Source organism: Medicago truncatula, chromosome 3 (assembly GCF_003473485.1).
Source record: "Medicago truncatula cultivar Jemalong A17 chromosome 3, MtrunA17r5.0-ANR, whole genome shotgun sequence".
Lineage (NCBI taxonomy): Eukaryota > Viridiplantae > Streptophyta > Magnoliopsida > Fabales > Fabaceae > Medicago > Medicago truncatula.
In genome coordinates this window covers 27,585,800-27,602,740 of record NC_053044.1, presented here as the reverse complement: position 1 = coordinate 27,602,740, position 16,941 = coordinate 27,585,800, and the positions used below count along the sequence as shown (strand labels likewise).

Here is a 16,941-nt window from a genome sequence, read left to right as displayed (position 1 = left end):
TAAGTAAATGATCTTTATAAATATTTAAAATTTTGTTTTTAGTTAAAGTGACATTTTCCTTTAGCATTTTAGGGACAAAAAGTATTGATGGAAATTTTTTACATGGACAAAATATTATGATGAAAAATTGTCCAAAGACTATAAATGCTAACAATTTTTTTTTTAAGAATCATTGATCACAAAATCCTTTTTCTTTTACTAAAGAAATACTTTTATGCTTTGCAAAACCTCTCAACATACTTTCAAACTTAACTAGCTCAAAGATTTTCCAGATTCTAAATTAGCACTTTTTAAAAAAAAAAAATTGCCAAAGAAATTTTTTTCTTAAGTGCGTAAATCTTCAAGAGACCTTAAAGAAATTACAACAATTTACATACTCTTTTCATCTTTAGATTACAACAATTTTCCGAATCATTTTCTGTTTAAACATTTTCTCAAGACAGCTCGAAAATTCTAAGTTAAATGATTTTCATAAAATTTCAACAGTCGTCTTTATATTTACGTCATTTGCCAAAACTTGTGGCTCAAGGGACCAAAATTAAAGCATCATGTGAAGAGAAAGATAGAGAGTTTACAAGTGTGAAGCAAAAACAACCGAGCGAGAGTTGTAATGAAGTTGCTTGGGAAAGCACTTAGTTGTTAAATTGTTTGCAAAGTCTCTGCCACCAACCAGGGCACTGTTATGAAGAACTAGGATAAGACACAGTCCAATTATGATGAAATTACAGTTTTCATGCAACAAGTTTGTTATCATAAGACAAAATTAACATGTGTAAATAAACTTATTATTATTATTATTATTATATATATATATATATATATATATATATATATATATATATATATATATATATTAGTGTAGAATTTGTTACCAAAAAAAGACAAGTTAAGTTTGTTTTTTTATTCAGTTTCATTTTATTATGTAACAAAAAAATAATAAAAATAGTATATAACAATTTTGTTACTCATGCACCGCCAAAGATAATTAACATTATCATTAAAATATTCCTTCAAAGAAAATATAAGTAAAATATATGTTTTGAAAAAGTGGATCAAGAGAGAATCTAAGGAGGTTACATAAATTCATAAGCTCCTTGTTAAGCCGGAGGGTAAGCTGAAAATTTATGCTTATTAAAATATGGCGCTTATGCGAGTAGATAAACCCACATAAGCTCAAAATAAGTCAATCCAAAAGGGGCCTTAGTGACATTAGGCAGTAGCTTAATTGTAAGTTTATACCATTAACTAGATTTTTGACCCGTGCTCCGCTCGGGTTTATTGTAAAGAGATTGACATACGAATAATAAAATGCAATATATGATAGGTAACAGTGAAAAAATAACAGGTGATAATACATAGTAGACAAAATAAAACACTTCACAAAATGTATGAAATCTGAAAGTATTATAAAAGAAAATTCGGTAATCCTATCAGATGTGATGCATTTTTTTAGATGAAATTCGTTAGGTTAAATAATTGCAAACCTAATAAATCAAATGAGCGGGAAAAAATTAGGTTAAATTACGTAACAAAATTAATAAATAAGGATAAATGAAAATCTTGGTCATTTTAAATATGAATGTCGTCTAAGAAATTGAATACTCAAGTCCAAAAAGAAAAGGTAAATCACTAGTACTCGTTGAAATACTACTACAAATCTGATGATAAATATGAAGAGTCGCACGATTTTCTTGGTAGATGTAATAATGACATTAGGCAGTTAGCTTAATTATAAGTTTACCATTAATAAATGAAGAGCTTTTCTTGTTCAGATCACCATCATATAGTCATCGGAGGTTAATGGCCCATGCTTGCTAGCTTAAATATGTCATTAGCATAGCCATCATCTCCACTTCAAACTCCATCCATCCAATCCATGGCTAGGGAAGATTCTATCCTCCCCATCCTTTTCTTCAAGATCATCCTCCAAACTAATCTTCAAAGGATTGTAAGCATTCTTATTAGTACTAATTACTTTAGAATTCTTAGCATATAACCACACATCACACATGCAACATGTCATATATGCATTTAACATATTTTCTGTTTACAATATTAGCACTAGAACATTTCAACAAAACAAAATATTAGCACTAGAAGTTTTATTATGGATAGACATATAACACATGAATATCGTTTAACTTCCACTGTTCTATTCCTATAGAAGAGATGTTTATATTTGACACCTTTTGCTTATTGACCAAAGAGGTTCTTTAATTTTTACAGCAATTACCAAATAAGTTTACTAGGAAACATGGAGTTGGTCTATCTAATCCAGTGTTGATCAAGCTTCCTGATGGCACTGGATGGAAAGTTTATTGGAAAAAAATCAATGGCGAGATGTGGTTTGAAAAGGGTTGGAAAACTTTTACTGAAAATTACTCTCTTGAACATGGCTGTTTGGTGATGTTTGAATATAAAGGAACTTCCAAGTTTGATGTAGTAATACTTGGCCAGAATGCAGTAGAAATAGATTATGATTCTTCAAGTGACACTAATGATGAAAATGACAATGTTGATCATAGTGATGATGATGAATCAGTTGAGATTTTGGATGAATGGCTTAATCGGAAGAAGGCTAGACAAAGATCACCTTTTATTTCTACTCGACCACATAAGAAAGTTCGAGGTTTGGTTTGGTTTCTTGATTTTCTTTTCAGTATACATAATGGATTAATGTGATTTTCTATCAAACATAAAGCATCGTGATTGTTCAAAAATGCTAAATATGCTCTCCAAGAGTCTTACATTGCACACATATATGCAGGAGATCATGAGAAGACTACTAAAAGAACTTCATCAATAAACTGGCCGAAGAATGCTAGAGCTCAGGAAGTAGCTCAAAATTTCATCTCATGCAATCCTTTCTTTACAGTTCTCATAAACCCGAATGATCTGGAAGCAAATCAACTGGTAGGAGGCTCAAACACAAAAAATTTACTACATTTATTCGTTTATGCAGTGATAGGTATATATACATTATATATATGTTATGCTGTGATTATAAGTTATGATGATTGATAATAGTATTATACTATGCAGTCTGTACCAGATTTAAAAGGGGTTATTGAGAACAAGGACACAAATGTGATGCTGCTGATTGGGAAAAGATCATGGAATGTGAAATTACTTCGTTGTTATGAGGGAAAATATAACCGTCGCCTTTCTGCTGGCTGGCACTTGTTTTTAACTGAAAGTGGACTGAAATCAGGAGATGTTTGTGTCTTTGAATTGATAAACAAGAAAGATTTGGTTTTTAAAGTTCATGTTTACTAAAGTGACAGAGTTTATGCGTCTGTTTTAGAGATTGTTGTTTTGAGTGATAGGTTAAGTGATAATCTTCACATTTGGTTGTAGTTGTATTTAAGTTTGAAATATTTTGAAGGAAATATCTATGATAACATGACTCAGGAATTTCTTATATTTCAATCAAATTTACCAAATCTTTGAAAGATTCAATGAAAGTTTAGATATATCTTTTGTTTGATTGATTATTATAATCCTGTTATGGATGAACACAGTGAATTGTTTATAGAGCATTATTAATATCGTGGATTTTTTTTTTAAACAGTTTAACACCAACTCCTTTAAATGTTATTCCCTCATCTTGATAATTTAGTTTTTTGATTCTTATAAAAAATGACTAGATATAAGATTGTGTGCGCAAAAGTACAATATCACAAAATTCTGGAAAACACTTTAATTGTGCGTGCACATAAGCATTCATCGTGTGAGCGTCCAAAATACGGAAAAGTTGTGTGGACAATTATTCGTGTCTCGTGTTGCTCACGCGACTGGTGATTAAACAAGAATTTGTTGAAGAGTTAAGACACATGGGGACCAAAATACTTCACGATACCAATTCAAAACTCTCCAGAGTAGTTCTATACGTCCGGAGCCTATATCACTGTGCTTAGATCTTAAGAATACGTATAAAGGATAATTGGGGTGTTAAACAGGAGTTCATCTCTGAACTAGATAAAGGGGCAGAATGGAGGAATGTTTTTATGGATTCATTTTTCTGATTATGTATCAGTATTAGTTTTGCTTTACTTGGTGTATTCTTGTTTTGTTTACAAGCCTGTAAATTTACCTATATAGTACTTTATTATGTAACATTTTCATCGTTGCAACCTTGTACTTGGGAAGTTGGGTGTGACCATAGAGTATTTCTTCAAATATTTCAAAACGAAGTACAGTTACAACCACACAAAAGAAGGTGAAGATTACTTCACTTCACACATTTGATGGAAACGAAAGTGTTGCTTATAGTTCAAGTTACTAGCACTTAAAATAAATACATTAACTGTCCCTTTATAAAACATGAATTTTAAAAACTAAATCTTGCTTGTTTGTCAGTTCAAAGACACAAACATCTCCCGATTGCAGTCCACTTTCACTTGCAAACAAGGACCAACCTGCTGATAGGTGGCGACCATTTTTAGCCTCGTAATAACGGAGCAATTTCACATTCCATGATCTTTTCCCAATCTGCAGAACCACATACTTCTCTTTGTTCTCAATAACCCCTTCTAAATTTGGTACACACTGCATAGAATAAATAGTATATTATCGATCATTATACATAGCACTGCATGAATGAATTAATGCAAATGTTTTGTGTTTGACCTTACCAGCCGAGTTTCTACCAGATGATTAGGCTTTATGAGAATTGTGAAAAAAGGATTGCTTGAGATGAATTTTGCAGCTACTTCTCGAGCTCTAGCTCCCATAGGCCAATTCAATGATGTAGTTCTTTCAGTAGTCTTCTTAATCTCACCTGCATATATGTGTGAAATATAAAACAAATAGTTAAACTCTCAGAGGAGCATGTTCAGAATTTGAACCTCATATAATACTTGGTGTTTTCAATTTCAAGTCTAGCGTTTATTAAAAAACATCAAGTAACTAAGTAAGATGAAATGTTTGGCACCATGAAATTGAATGTTAATATAATGAAAGAAGAAACAGAAAATGAAAGCCATACCTCTAACTTTCTTACGTGGTCGAGGGGAATCTAATGGTGGCCTCCTTCCAGTCTTTTGATTTGGCCATTCATCCAAAATTTGACATGATTCATCATCACTATGATCAACATTTTCATCATAGTCTATTTCTACTGCATTCTTGCCAAGTATGTGTACAAGGAACTTAGAAGTTCCTTCTTCATAATTAAACAACACCAAAAACCCATGTCCAAGAGAGTAATTTTCAGTAAAAGTTTTCCAACCCTTTTCGAACCAAATCTCACCATTGATTTTTTTCCAATAAACTTTCCATTTAGTTCCATCAGGAGGCTTGATCAACACTGGATTTGACAGACCAACTCCATGTCTCCTTGTAAACTCATTTGGTATTTTCTGTAAAATTTAAACAACCCTTTTGGTCATTTAAGCAAAAGGTGTCCAAAAAAAAAAATTCTAGAAATAAAACACTTATATTTAAGCGTTCATTTGTGGCCTAATCAAATTTCTAGTGCTAATATCGTAAACAGAAAATATGTGAAATGTAAATATGACATAAATAGTAAATTAAACGGAATGCTTACAATCCTTTGAAGATTTGTTTGGAGGATGATCTTGAAGAAACGAAATGGCAGGGTAGTTTTTCCTCTAGCCATGGATGATGTAGTTTGAAGTAGAGAGTGGAGATAACGTGTTTTTTATGTGTGTAAGTCACTCTTCTGTGCAAATGACATTGAAGCTAGCAAAGCATGAGGCAAAACTCTTCATTTATTTATGGTTATGATTAAGCTACTACCTGCCTAATGTCATTAATTATCAAATCTATGAACAAAATAGTGCGCCTTTTCATATTTCGTGTAATTTTGCCTTAATTGTAGTACTCCTCTCTCGATGCACTTTTGATCTTTAAATTTTTTAATGATTCTCAGTGACAAATTCGACATCTAATATATTAAGTCTCTCAAGTCATTGTTTAGAATATGAAAAATGAGCATGCCAAGAAAAATGATAACTAGTGCATTTACCTCATTATTTAAAGAGTCAAAATAAATAACTTTTGGCTACATTGTATATTTGGTCTCTTAACATATTGGTTGTTTTTTTTGTAGAGACTTATTTGTTGTTTTTATTTTAATACCCTAACTAATTAACGTTACGTTTTGATCTCTTAACTTGCACTCCGTTAACTAAATAAATCATTTCTATTAAGTTTTATGATAAAACGTTAATCCTAATTAATCCTAATCCCTATCATTCTCATGAGCTTTATCATCCAACCTAGAATTTCTGAAAATTGATCAACTTCACCACCTCCCTTCATCATCAAGAAAATATAGAGATTAATTTTAACTTATTTTTTATTTTTATTCTGGTCCTCTAACTAATTAATGTATTGTTTTGATCATTTAACTTACACTCTGTTAGCCAAATAAATAATTTCTATTAACTTTTATGAAGAAAAAAAACGTTAATTTTAAACCCTACCATTCATGAGCATCATTATCCAACCTAGAGTTTCAGAAAATTCATCAACTTTTTTATTTTTATTCTGGCCCCTAACTAATTAATATTACGTTTTGATCCCTTAACTTACACTCAGTTAGCCAAATAAATCATTTCTATTAGCTTTATGAAAAGAAAAAAAAAATTAATCTTAATCCCTACCATTTATGAGCTTCATCATCCAACCTAGAGTTTCAGAAAATTCATCAACTTCATCACCTCCCTTCATCATCAAGAAAATACAGAGATTAATTTTAATTTATTTTTTATTTTTACTCTGATACCCTAACTAATTAACGTTACATTTTGATCCTTTAACTTACAATTCATTTGCCAAATAAATCATTTCTATTAAGTTTTATCGAAAAAAACGTTAATCTTAATCCCTACCCTTCATGAGCTTCATCATCCAACCTAGAATTTCAGAAAATTCATCAACTTTTTTTTTTAAAAGGAGAAAATTCATCAACTTCATCACCTCCCTTCATCATAAAAAAATATAAAGAGATTAATTTAATCCACAAAGTTTTTGTATTTCATTAATCACTAAAATAAAAATCATTACTGCTCACTATGATTACTTTGTTTTACCAGTTAAGGAGTTACACTAAGGGGTTAATGACTTGAAATTTAGCAGCTAACAAAGTATTGTCAGTGAATATATATTAGTCATTTTACAATCGTTAAGTGGTTAATGACTTGTATTTTAATGATTAATGAAGTAGTTTAAGTTGAGATATGTTAAATAAGTGGATCGAATAATAAATATTTTTGGTTGATTAATATCATATATTTTACTAGTGGTTAATTTTTTATTTTTTTTTGAAGTGGTTAATGATGTACACTAAAAGGTTAATGATTCAAATCATATTTGTATTACAAAAAATACATCACTCTTATTAACTCATTTTTTTCCCTAAAAAAAATTAATAGAAATTTTTTACTGATAAAATATATATAACTAAAAAATCATAAAATCTATTAATATGGAATGTAATTCTTTTATTACTCAATATTTTCTCTTAATTAAAATAATAAATATTTATAAAAGTTGTATTGTGATAGGTTTCGAACTCTAATTCCTCCATATGAATTTTCAATTACCAATGTCATTTATGTTTATTGAACATAACTCTTTCTAACGATAAGCTCATTCAATCTTTCTTCAAGATTTGATAAATTAGATAGAAATGCAAAAAATTGGTGAGTCATGATGGACCATGGTATTCTTTCAAAATTAAGTAAAACTACAACCAGATGTGAAGCTCGGTTCACTTCACCGATTTGATGCATTAGTTCTAGAAAGATACATTAACTTAGTTATAGAAACAACGGCATCCAAAACAGATACATTAACTTTGTCCTAGAAAATATGAACTTTAAAAACTAAATCTTCCTTGTTTATGAGCTCAAAGACACAAACATCTCCATGTTTTAGTCCACTTTCACTTGCAAACAAGGATCAACCGGCCGATAGGCGGCGACCATTTAAAATCTCGGAATAACGGAGCAATTTCACATTCCATGATTTTTTCCCAATCTGCAGAAGAACATTCTTCTCTTTGTTCTCAATAATCCCTTTTAAATCTAAAGGTACAAACTGCATAGCATAATACTATTATCAATCACTATAATATATAATTATAAGGAATAATGATATGTAAGGAATAATGATTTTTTGCTATATCATTCACAAGGTATATTGGCACAATATATAGAAACATATTTGTTGTCCTAATAATTGCTTCCTACAGCTATGGTTTGACTTTCTCTAATCAATTACAGTGTGATATTATTTCTTGATCACAGATTAACTCTCATCTTAAATGCTTAATAATACTAGTATCTCTTAATTTAAAAGCCTTGGTCCTGTAACCTTAACAATAATCATAACAAAAGGGATTAATGTAAATGTTGTTTTTCAACTTACCAGCTGACTATCTGCTATATGGTTAGGTTTTATGAGAATTGTGAAAAAAGGATTGTTTGAGATGAAATTTTGAGCTACTTTCTGAGCTCTAACATCCTTTGGCCAATTTATTGATGAAGTTCTTTTAGTAGTCTTCTCATCATCACCTGCATATATGCGTGCAATGTAAATCAAAGAAGAAACTCTTGAAGAGCATCAATCCATTATGTATTATATATGTACACTGAAAAGAAAATCAAGAAACCAAACCAAACCTCGAACTTTTTTATGTGGTCGAGGAGAAACGAAAGGTGATCTTTGTTTAGCCTTCTTCCAATTAAGCCATTCGTCCAAAATCTCAACTGATTCATCATCATCACTATGATCAACATTGTCATTTTCATCATCACTGTCACATGAAGAATAATCTATTTCTACTGCATTCCGGCCAAAAATGTGTACATCAAACTTGGAAGTTCTTTTATATTCAAACACAACCAAAGAGCCATGTCCAAGAGAGTAATTTTCAGTAAAATATTTCCAACCCTTTTCAAACCAAATCTCGCCATTGATTTTTTTCCAATAAACTTTCCATTTAGTGCCATCAGGAGGCTTTATCAACACTGGATTTGATAAATGAACTCCATATCTCCTAGTAAACTTATTTGGTATTTGCTGAAAAATTAAAGAAAAGGTGTCAAATACAATTATTCTTTCTAGAAATACAACAGTGATAGTTAAACAATATTCATGTGTTATGTGTATATCCATAATAAAATTTCTAGTGCCAATATTTTGTTTTGTTGAAAAGTTCTAGTGCTAATATTGTAAACAGAAAATATGTTAAATGAATATATAACATGTTGCATGTGTGATGCTAAGAATTCTAAAGTAAATTACTGTACTGATAGGAATGCTTACAATCCTATGAAGATTAGTTTGGAGGATGATCTTGAAGAAACGGATGGGGAGAGTAGAATTTCTTCTAGCCATGGATGAAAGAGTTTGATAAAATATTTGATTTTGTTACTCTCCGATGGCATATTTAAGCTAGCAAACCTCTTTATTTGTTAATGGTAAACTTAGAATTAAGCTACATACCTAATGTCATTATTACATCTACCAATAAAATCGTGCGACTCTTCATATTTAACATCAGATTTGTAGTATTTCAATGAGACTGTTTTTTTCCTTCTTCTTTTTAGACATTAGTAGTAATCAAAATTAAACACACATTCATATTTAAAAAAGACCATGGTCCTCTCCAATGACTCTAAAACAAAAGTATATTTATATGTATGGGGACATAAGTTACTCTCTTCATTTTAAAATAAGTGTCCCTTAAGCAAAAAAAAAATTGTACTAAAAATGAAGGTCATTTTTAGTTTCCAATTAAATAATTAAATAATAATTTATTTTCAATTGTACCCTTCAATTAATACTATGGACACCAATTTCAAAGTATTATTTTTAAAATTAACCAATAGTTAATAAGAATATTTTTTTTTTTGAAGGAAAGTTAATAAGAATAATTTGGTAAACTTCTTTTAATCATTTGGTAAAATAACAATTCTCTTTCTTTTAATCATTGCATTTTGTAACAAAAAAAAAATCATTGCATTTCGCAGTATGTGTGAAAACTTTAAACGACATTTATTTTGAAACAAATGAAAAATAATTAAACCTCCTATGTACTTTTTAATTTTGCTATTCACTTAGTCAACACATACTTAATGTGTTCTGACTTCTGGGATCAAATCCAGATGATCATATAAAATGTCCTCAAAATCAAACCATCGGGCTGTAAACAATCCAAATTTTCAAGAGGTGGCCAATTACAAAAGGAAAAAAAAAAAAAAATCAAAGTTTCCAATTAATTTTTTATTCTTATTTTTAGTTTCCAATTAAATAATAACTTTTCTTTCAATTGTACCCTTCAATTAATATTATGCACATCACTTTCAAAGTATTATTCTTATTTTTAGTTTCAATATAATAAATTTAAGAATTAAATATGTTTTTAGTCCGTATAAATATATCAATTTTCACTTTTAGTCTTTTAGATTTTCCATTTGTACATGCCACGTCATATTTCGTTAGTGAGAGGAAGTGAAAGTTGGTATATTTAGAGGGAATAAAAACATAATTAACCTTAAATTTAATCCATAAGAAAAAAAATTACAATGTCATGCATTAAGAAGAATAAATGTGGAGTCAGTTGGGGTGGGTGAATGGACATAGTGTTGGCTAAAATTTTGACCACTAGATTGAACTGGGTTATTAGCAATGCAATATATGGGACCCGATTTGCTTTCGTTAAGGGAAGGCAAAAAAATTTGATGGGATCCTTATTGCTAATGAGGTGGTTGATGAGACAAGAAAGTCGAAAATAAACCTTATCTTATTTAAAGTTGATTTTACAAGGTGTATGATTCAGCTAAGTGAAAGTATCTACATGAAGTGATGACCAGAATGAATTTTTCTGTTTTGTGGAGAAGATCGATCATGGAGTGTGTTAGCTCGACATCAGCTTCGGTCATATTCGTTTGCATCCCAACTGCTAAAGTTAGTTTTGGAAAGGGGCTGAGAAAAGGAGATCATATATCTCTTGTCATGTTTTTCATTGTTGTTGAAGGGATGAACATTACGTTGAATGTTTTAGTCAAGGGTAATTTATATACGAGTTATAAAGGAGGCCGGTTCTTCAACTGGTGTAACTAAAGCAGATAAATTAACTTCGTCCTAGAAAACATGAACTAAAGCAGATACACAACCCTGTCCTTTTAGAAAACATGAACTTTAAAAACTAAACCTTCCTTGTTTATCAGTTCGAAGACACAAACATTTCCTTGTTGCAGTCCACTTTCTCTTGCAAACAAGGACCATCTGGCCGAAAGGCGACGACCCTGAGTGTGCTTGTACCAACAGAGCAATTTCACATTCCATGATCTTTTCCCAATCTGAAGCATCACATCCTTCTCTTTGTTCTCAATAACCCCTTTAAAATTTGGTACATTCTGCATATGGTATAATAGTATTATCAATCATATTAATTTATAATCACAACATAACAGTATACAATAATGTACTTCATGAATTACTGTAAATGTTGTGTTTGACCTTACCAGCCGATTTGCTACCAAATGATTAGGCTTGATGAGAATTGTGAAAAAAGGATTGCATGAGATGAAATTTTGAGCTACTTCCTGAGCTCTAGCTCCTCTTGGCCAATGATGAAGTTCTTTTAGCAGTTTTCTTAATCTCACCTGCATATATGTGTGGAATATAAAACAAAGGGAAATGTTAACTTGGACATATGTTAAGGTTCCAAAGATGGAAATTATGCATCGTAAATTGTGCAAATTTACTTCTCACAAGATTGAAATTTAATGTTTCTCAATAAATACTTGCTCTTTGTAGAAAGCTTAACATGTGCCTTAAGGGCACAAGTTAACATGACCCTAAAACAAATGGCAGCCGGTACCACACCACAGTCAGAACATCGATAGTTGTTTTTATCAATATCGGACGGTCCAAAATTTCGCTTGATTTTTTGAATCATAAAACAAAAGGACTATTGTCCATATCAAAACTACAAGGAGAACTAATCAGTTGCTTTGACAGGTACTCTAAGTACGCAGCTTGGTTAGTGAATTACGTAATGCTGAAAGAGTTCTAATCAAAATGTTAAAGAGTTCAAATTTGTAACTCTACAAAGTAACATAATCACAAATTTTGCTAACTATTAACATTTACCAGTAGAAAATTTCATGCAAGGTCCTGGAGGTAGCTTGTCTAAAAAAGAGCATTTTAATGATTCACATGTGAATATTTTTCTCTAATAATTTAATTGTGTGCAATATTCTTTTTACATAGAAAATTGCATCAATCCAATATGTATATGTAAAAAGAGAAAAGAAAAAAAACTGAAAAATACCTCTAACTTTCTTATGAGGTCGAGGAGAAACGAAAGGTGATCTTTGTCTAGCATTCTTCTGATTAAGCCATTCTTCCAAAATCTCAACAGACTCATCATCACTATGATCAATATCATTTTTCTCATCATAACCATCACATGAAGGATCATAGTCTATTTCTACTGCATTCTGGCCAAGTATGTGTACATCAAACTTTGAATCTCCTTTATATTTGAACACCACCAAACAACCATGTCCAAGAGAGTAATTTTCAATAAAATATTTCCAACCCTTTTCAAACCAAATCTCTCCATTGATTTTTTTCCAATAAACTTTCCATTTAGTGCCATCTGGAGGCTTGATCAACACTGGATTTGATAGACCAACTCCATGTTTCCTTGTAAACTTATTTGGAATTTTCTGTAAAAATTAAAGAACCCCTTTTGGTCAACAAAAGGTGTCAAATAAATATGCCTTCTACTGTGACATGATGCATGTGATGTTTATATGATAGAAATCTAAAGTAAAAAGTCAATTAAAAGGAATGTTGCTCACAATCCTTTGAAGATTAGTTTGGAGGATGATCTTGAAGAAATGGATGGGGAAGGTAGAATTTCCTCTAGCCATGGATGATGGAGTTTGAAGTGAAGATAATGAGTTGTTTGATTGTGTTACACACTCTTCTATACTAATGACATATTTAAGCTAGCAAGCATATTGGCCCTCCAATGACTTGCAAGTTGGTCTGAGCAAGCAAAGGTTATAATCAAGCTACTGCCTAATGACTATATCTTTTCATATTTGATCTATTCACGTTTCTTTTTTTTTATCTTTACATTTCTATTTCAATTGATGATATTAATTTGTTTGGGGAGTTTTTTAACACATCTTACATCTAATATATTATAAAACATATATATATATATAAAGAGATTAATTTTGATGTACTTTCTGTGTAAATTTTTGTACATTATCTTTCAATCATGAATCGTCATTTGTATGACTTTTAAGTTGGATACCAAGGGAGTAATAAGCTTGAGCGTCTTTTCATATTTCATCTCCACATATTTTGTTTTGGTCGTCACATTTCTATTCAATTAATAATAATACTCTACATTTTACAAATTTGTTTTGAGAGATTATAATTTAGAATTGAATTACACACATTTTACATAAAAATCTTAACAAAATCTAACTTTGATGAAATTTCGATGTGAAATAGGTCAAAAATCTTAACAAATAGGTCAAAATATTTTTAAAATAGGTCAAAATTTCGATGTAATTAAAGATATATACTATATATATTTGTTACTATATTTTATTTTAGTAAAAATGAATCGATGGTTAATTAAAATAATTTTAGTAAAATTACAACAAAAAAAAATCCTTTTATTTATCATTCTTTTAATATGTGTAAAATGATCAAATGCGACGATTATTAAGATGGATATAATAATTTTTTCAATTGTATTCCTAAAATAATATCAAGTGTCTTCATTGCCATTTTGTTGTTGGTTTATGGAATCAGTTTTTGAGAGATTCTTAACTTGCAGTTGACACTTCTTAACTTGAGATTATCAAGTGTGCTCCTCCTCAAGGTCTCAGGTTCAATTTTTCAGTGTCAATTTAGGTGGGTTAATTTAACTCCTTAAAAAAAATTGTCACATTGCTGAAGTCATTCATGGAGCTCACTAGTTAGATCAACTAAGATGGTTAATCGTGAGTATAAATTACACAATGTATCAATTTCCTTTGGTCACGCTAAGGGAAGAAAGTCATATCGAGACTTACAAATTTGGATGAATAGTTCTTCTGATTTATCATTCATTGTCATGGTCGATGCTTTAGTTTTCACTCTAATAAAAAAAGATTACATAATGAATCAGATCACCTCTATCATGCTCCTCTCATTGGAAGAGATATGGTATGAACATGAGTTTATAAGTAAATGTAGTCATGTTCAAACCGGTTATGTATGTTAAGGCCAACCTAACTTCTAATATGGCATAAAAGCTCCTTTTTATCGGCGAAGTGTTCTCTCATCGCCGGTTCTTCCGGTCTAATTCACATCTGTTCTTTTCCCCAATTTCTCAATTTGACCTAACAATAATCATACCTTCAAATATTTCAAAATCAAGCACAATTACAACCAAAGCTGAAGTGTTGCTCACTTCACCAATTTTAGGGAAAGGAAATAGTGTTACTTAATTAGTTCTTGTTACCATCACTCAAACAAACAACATACAAAACAGATACATCAACTCTGTTCCTTTAGAAAACATGAACTTTAAAAACTAAATTTTCCTTGTTTATCAGTTCAAAGACACAAACATTTTCAGGTTGCAGTCCACTCTCATTTACGAACAAGGACCAGCCGGCTGAAAGGCGACGACCCGTCTCACGCTCGTAAGAAGCAAGCAATTTCACCTTCCATGATCTTTCTCCAATCTGAAGCACCAGATTCTTCTCCTTGTTCTCAATAACCCCCTTTAAATGTATATTTGGTACGCGCTGCATCGATGATAATATATATATTAATGTATAATCAAAACATAACATAGAACCCCATGAATGGATAAATGAAGTAATGTTGTCTTTAACCCTACCGGCCGACCTGCTACCAGATGATTAGGCAGAATGAGAATTGTGAAAAAAGGATTGCTTGAGGTGAATTTTGCAGCTACTTCCTCAACTCTAGCTCTATTTGACCGATTCAAGGATGAAGTTCTTTTAGTACTCTTCTTGTTCTCACCTGCATATATGTGTGGAAAATAAAACAAGTAATTAAACTCTTGGAAGAGCATATTCAGAATTTGAAAATTCATGATGCTTGCTATTTTCCGGTTTGCACATATCCAAACTAATGCAGGTTCGACTATTGAGTTTGAATCGACGACTATTGTAGAATGACAATTAGTGTCACCTGAATTAATAAAAATTTCCTCTTTCCCTAATTTCTTTTTTTGGTGAGTGGTAGTTCAACTGGTTTGAATTAAATGTTAACAGAATTGAAGACCTCATATTTAAACTTCAACAAAGAAGAAAATATTAATCTTAAAACCCAAAATAAAATAAAAGAAGAAACACAATGAAATCCTTACATACCGCTAAATTTCTTATGTGGTCGAGGATAAAATAATGGTGGCCTTTTTCTAGCAATCTTCTGATTTCGCCATTCATCTGAAATCTCAAGTGATTCATCGTCATTTTGACCAACATTTCCATTTTCATCATCAGTGTCACATGAAGAATCATAGTCTATTTCAACCGCATTATTACCAAGTATTAGTACATCAAACTTGGAAGTTCCTTTATATTTAAACACCACCAAACATCCATGTTGTAGAGAGTAATTTTCAGTAAAATGTTTCCAACCCTTTTCAAACCAAATCTCACCATTGATTTTTTTCCAGTAAACTTTCCATTTAGTGCCATCAGGAGCCTTGATCAACACTGGATTTGTTAGACCAACTCCATATCTCCTTGTAAAATTATTTGGTATTTGCTGTAAAAATCAAAAAATAAATTATATATAGTTTTGTTGGTGATCAGTAAGCAAAATGTGTCAAATTAATATTCCTTCTAGAAATACAAACATTCATCTAAAGATTCATGTTTGATGTTTATGTTGAGAAGCATGGTAAAGTCCAACAAAGAAAACAAACACTCATCATAACTAAGCTAACAACTAATCATAATGAATTTTCAAATCATAACTAGTAACTACCTTAAACATCATTCCACTAATTCTAACAGATCCCTAATCAAATTTATAGTGCTTGCATGTATATGTAAATATGTGAAATAAAAATATAGCATGTTGTAACTTCAACTGATGGCGTTAAATAAAAATGCTGGAAATCTAAATAGTACTAATAGGAATGCTTACAATCCTTTGAAGATTAGTTTGGAGAATAATCTTGAAGAAACGGATGGGAAGTGTAGCATTTCTCCTAGCCATGGATGACGGAGTTTGAAGTGGGAGATGATGTATTTGATTGTGTGTTAGAGACTTACAATACTCTTCTATATATACTATTGACATTGTAGCCGGTACTCCCTCCGTTTTTAAATATAAGGAAAATTGACTTTTTAAGTTCATTCATTTAATGAAGTATGCGGGACACATACATCATTAAATGAATGAATCTAAAAAATCAATTTTACTTATATTTAAAAACGAAGTAACTACGGTGCAACTATATATATATATATATGTTGGTCTGACCAAGCAAACCTCTTCATTTATTAAGGTTGTAATTGAGCTACCTGCATGTCTCGAATATGTCATTATTGTCCATCTCAAAACAAAGTCATAGGCGCATGTTCTTAGTTGATGTTCAAATTTTTATTACTAGCACTGTCATTAAAGAAGGTGTAGTTTTTTTTTACAGTAGACTCCTTTAGCATTAATTGCATTAATTGTTTTTAAGCACATTCTTCTATTTCAAATAGTACGATGGTAGTTTTTCCATAGGACGGTGTTAAAATACCAATGCAGTGATGCAGTAGAGATGAAGTGCGGATGAAAATAAACATTATGGGTCTCTTTGGTAAGGCACTTCATAACAGCTTATAGCTTATAGCGGGTAGTTTATAAGTTTGTTTGACCAAAAAAAACTTCATTTGATAGTTTTTTCACCACGAG

The 16,941-nt window shown here is 30.9% G+C and overlaps 5 protein-coding genes across 5 annotated transcripts; 1 reads left to right on the top strand and 4 right to left on the bottom strand.

The window, feature by feature from the left end:
• The first annotated feature begins 1,876 nt into the window (after positions 1-1,876).
• Positions 1,877-3,276, top strand: LOC11440147 (B3 domain-containing transcription factor VRN1). Its single transcript, XM_003600405.1, has 4 exons — positions 1,877-1,948; positions 2,227-2,629; positions 2,768-2,913; positions 3,043-3,276. Exons 1-4 carry the CDS (start codon positions 1,877-1,879, stop codon positions 3,274-3,276), a joined length of 855 nt encoding a protein of 284 aa, XP_003600453.1.
• Positions 3,277-4,314: 1,038 nt separating this feature from the next.
• On the bottom strand, positions 4,315-5,620 carry LOC11438033 (B3 domain-containing transcription factor VRN1). Its single transcript, XM_003600404.1, has 4 exons — positions 5,549-5,620; positions 4,988-5,360; positions 4,635-4,780; positions 4,315-4,548 (listed from the first exon to the last, which is right to left on the bottom strand). Exons 1-4 carry the CDS (start codon positions 5,618-5,620, stop codon positions 4,315-4,317), a joined length of 825 nt encoding a protein of 274 aa, XP_003600452.1.
• Positions 5,621-7,762: 2,142 nt separating this feature from the next.
• LOC11443561 (B3 domain-containing protein At1g49475) lies at positions 7,763-9,445 on the bottom strand. The gene is made up of 4 exons (XM_003600403.3): positions 9,298-9,445; positions 8,652-9,051; positions 8,398-8,543; positions 7,763-8,067 (listed from the first exon to the last, which is right to left on the bottom strand). The coding sequence occupies exons 1-4, from the start codon at positions 9,367-9,369 to the stop codon at positions 7,930-7,932; spliced, it is 756 nt and encodes a 251-aa protein (XP_003600451.1). The 5' UTR covers positions 9,370-9,445; the 3' UTR covers positions 7,763-7,929.
• Positions 9,446-11,085: 1,640 nt separating this feature from the next.
• On the bottom strand, positions 11,086-13,010 carry LOC11442747 (B3 domain-containing transcription factor VRN1). The gene is made up of 4 exons (XM_024777640.2): positions 12,849-13,010; positions 12,314-12,713; positions 11,502-11,642; positions 11,086-11,393 (listed from the first exon to the last, which is right to left on the bottom strand). The coding sequence occupies exons 1-3, from the start codon at positions 12,918-12,920 to the stop codon at positions 11,590-11,592; spliced, it is 525 nt and encodes a 174-aa protein (XP_024633408.1). The 5' UTR covers positions 12,921-13,010; the 3' UTR covers positions 11,086-11,393; positions 11,502-11,589.
• A 1,443-nt stretch (positions 13,011-14,453) lies between these two features.
• LOC120579304 (B3 domain-containing transcription factor VRN1) lies at positions 14,454-16,277 on the bottom strand. Its single transcript, XM_039831216.1, has 4 exons — positions 16,183-16,277; positions 15,399-15,798; positions 14,900-15,045; positions 14,454-14,804 (listed from the first exon to the last, which is right to left on the bottom strand). Exons 1-4 carry the CDS (start codon positions 16,252-16,254, stop codon positions 14,565-14,567), a joined length of 858 nt encoding a protein of 285 aa, XP_039687150.1. The 5' UTR covers positions 16,255-16,277; the 3' UTR covers positions 14,454-14,564.
• Between the last annotated feature and the right edge of the window lie 664 nt (positions 16,278-16,941).

Coding starts and splice junctions, on each gene's coding strand:
- LOC11443561 (XM_003600403.3), bottom strand. CDS start 9,369: ATGGCTAGAAGAAATTCTACTCTCCCCATCCGTTTCTTCAAGATCATC. Junction 8,544..8,651: donor ACCACATAAAAAAGTTCGAG/GTTTGGTTTGGT, acceptor GCATATATGCAG/GTGATGATGAGAAGACTACT. Junction 8,068..8,397: donor ATATAGCAGATAGTCAGCTG/GTAAGTTGAAAA, acceptor TATGCTATGCAG/TTTGTACCTTTAGATTTAAA.
- LOC11438033 (XM_003600404.1), bottom strand. CDS start 5,620: ATGGCTAGAGGAAAAACTACCCTGCCATTTCGTTTCTTCAAGATCATC. Junction 5,361..5,548: donor AAACAAATCTTCAAAGGATT/GTAAGCATTCCG, acceptor TAAATTTTACAG/AAAATACCAAATGAGTTTAC. Junction 4,549..4,634: donor ATCTGGTAGAAACTCGGCTG/GTAAGGTCAAAC, acceptor TATTCTATGCAG/TGTGTACCAAATTTAGAAGG.
- LOC11442747 (XM_024777640.2), bottom strand. CDS start 12,920: ATGGCTAGAGGAAATTCTACCTTCCCCATCCATTTCTTCAAGATCATC. Junction 12,714..12,848: donor AAACTAATCTTCAAAGGATT/GTGAGCAACATT, acceptor TAATTTTTACAG/AAAATTCCAAATAAGTTTAC. Junction 11,643..12,313: donor ACCTCATAAGAAAGTTAGAG/GTATTTTTCAGT, acceptor ACATATATGCAG/GTGAGATTAAGAAAACTGCT.
- LOC11440147 (XM_003600405.1), top strand. CDS start 1,877: ATGGCTAGGGAAGATTCTATCCTCCCCATCCTTTTCTTCAAGATCATC. Junction 2,630..2,767: donor ACCACATAAGAAAGTTCGAG/GTTTGGTTTGGT, acceptor ACATATATGCAG/GAGATCATGAGAAGACTACT. Junction 2,914..3,042: donor ATCTGGAAGCAAATCAACTG/GTAGGAGGCTCA, acceptor TATACTATGCAG/TCTGTACCAGATTTAAAAGG.
- LOC120579304 (XM_039831216.1), bottom strand. CDS start 16,254: ATGGCTAGGAGAAATGCTACACTTCCCATCCGTTTCTTCAAGATTATT. Junction 15,799..16,182: donor AAACTAATCTTCAAAGGATT/GTAAGCATTCCT, acceptor TGATTTTTACAG/CAAATACCAAATAATTTTAC. Junction 14,805..14,899: donor ATCTGGTAGCAGGTCGGCCG/GTAGGGTTAAAG, acceptor TCATCGATGCAG/CGCGTACCAAATATACATTT.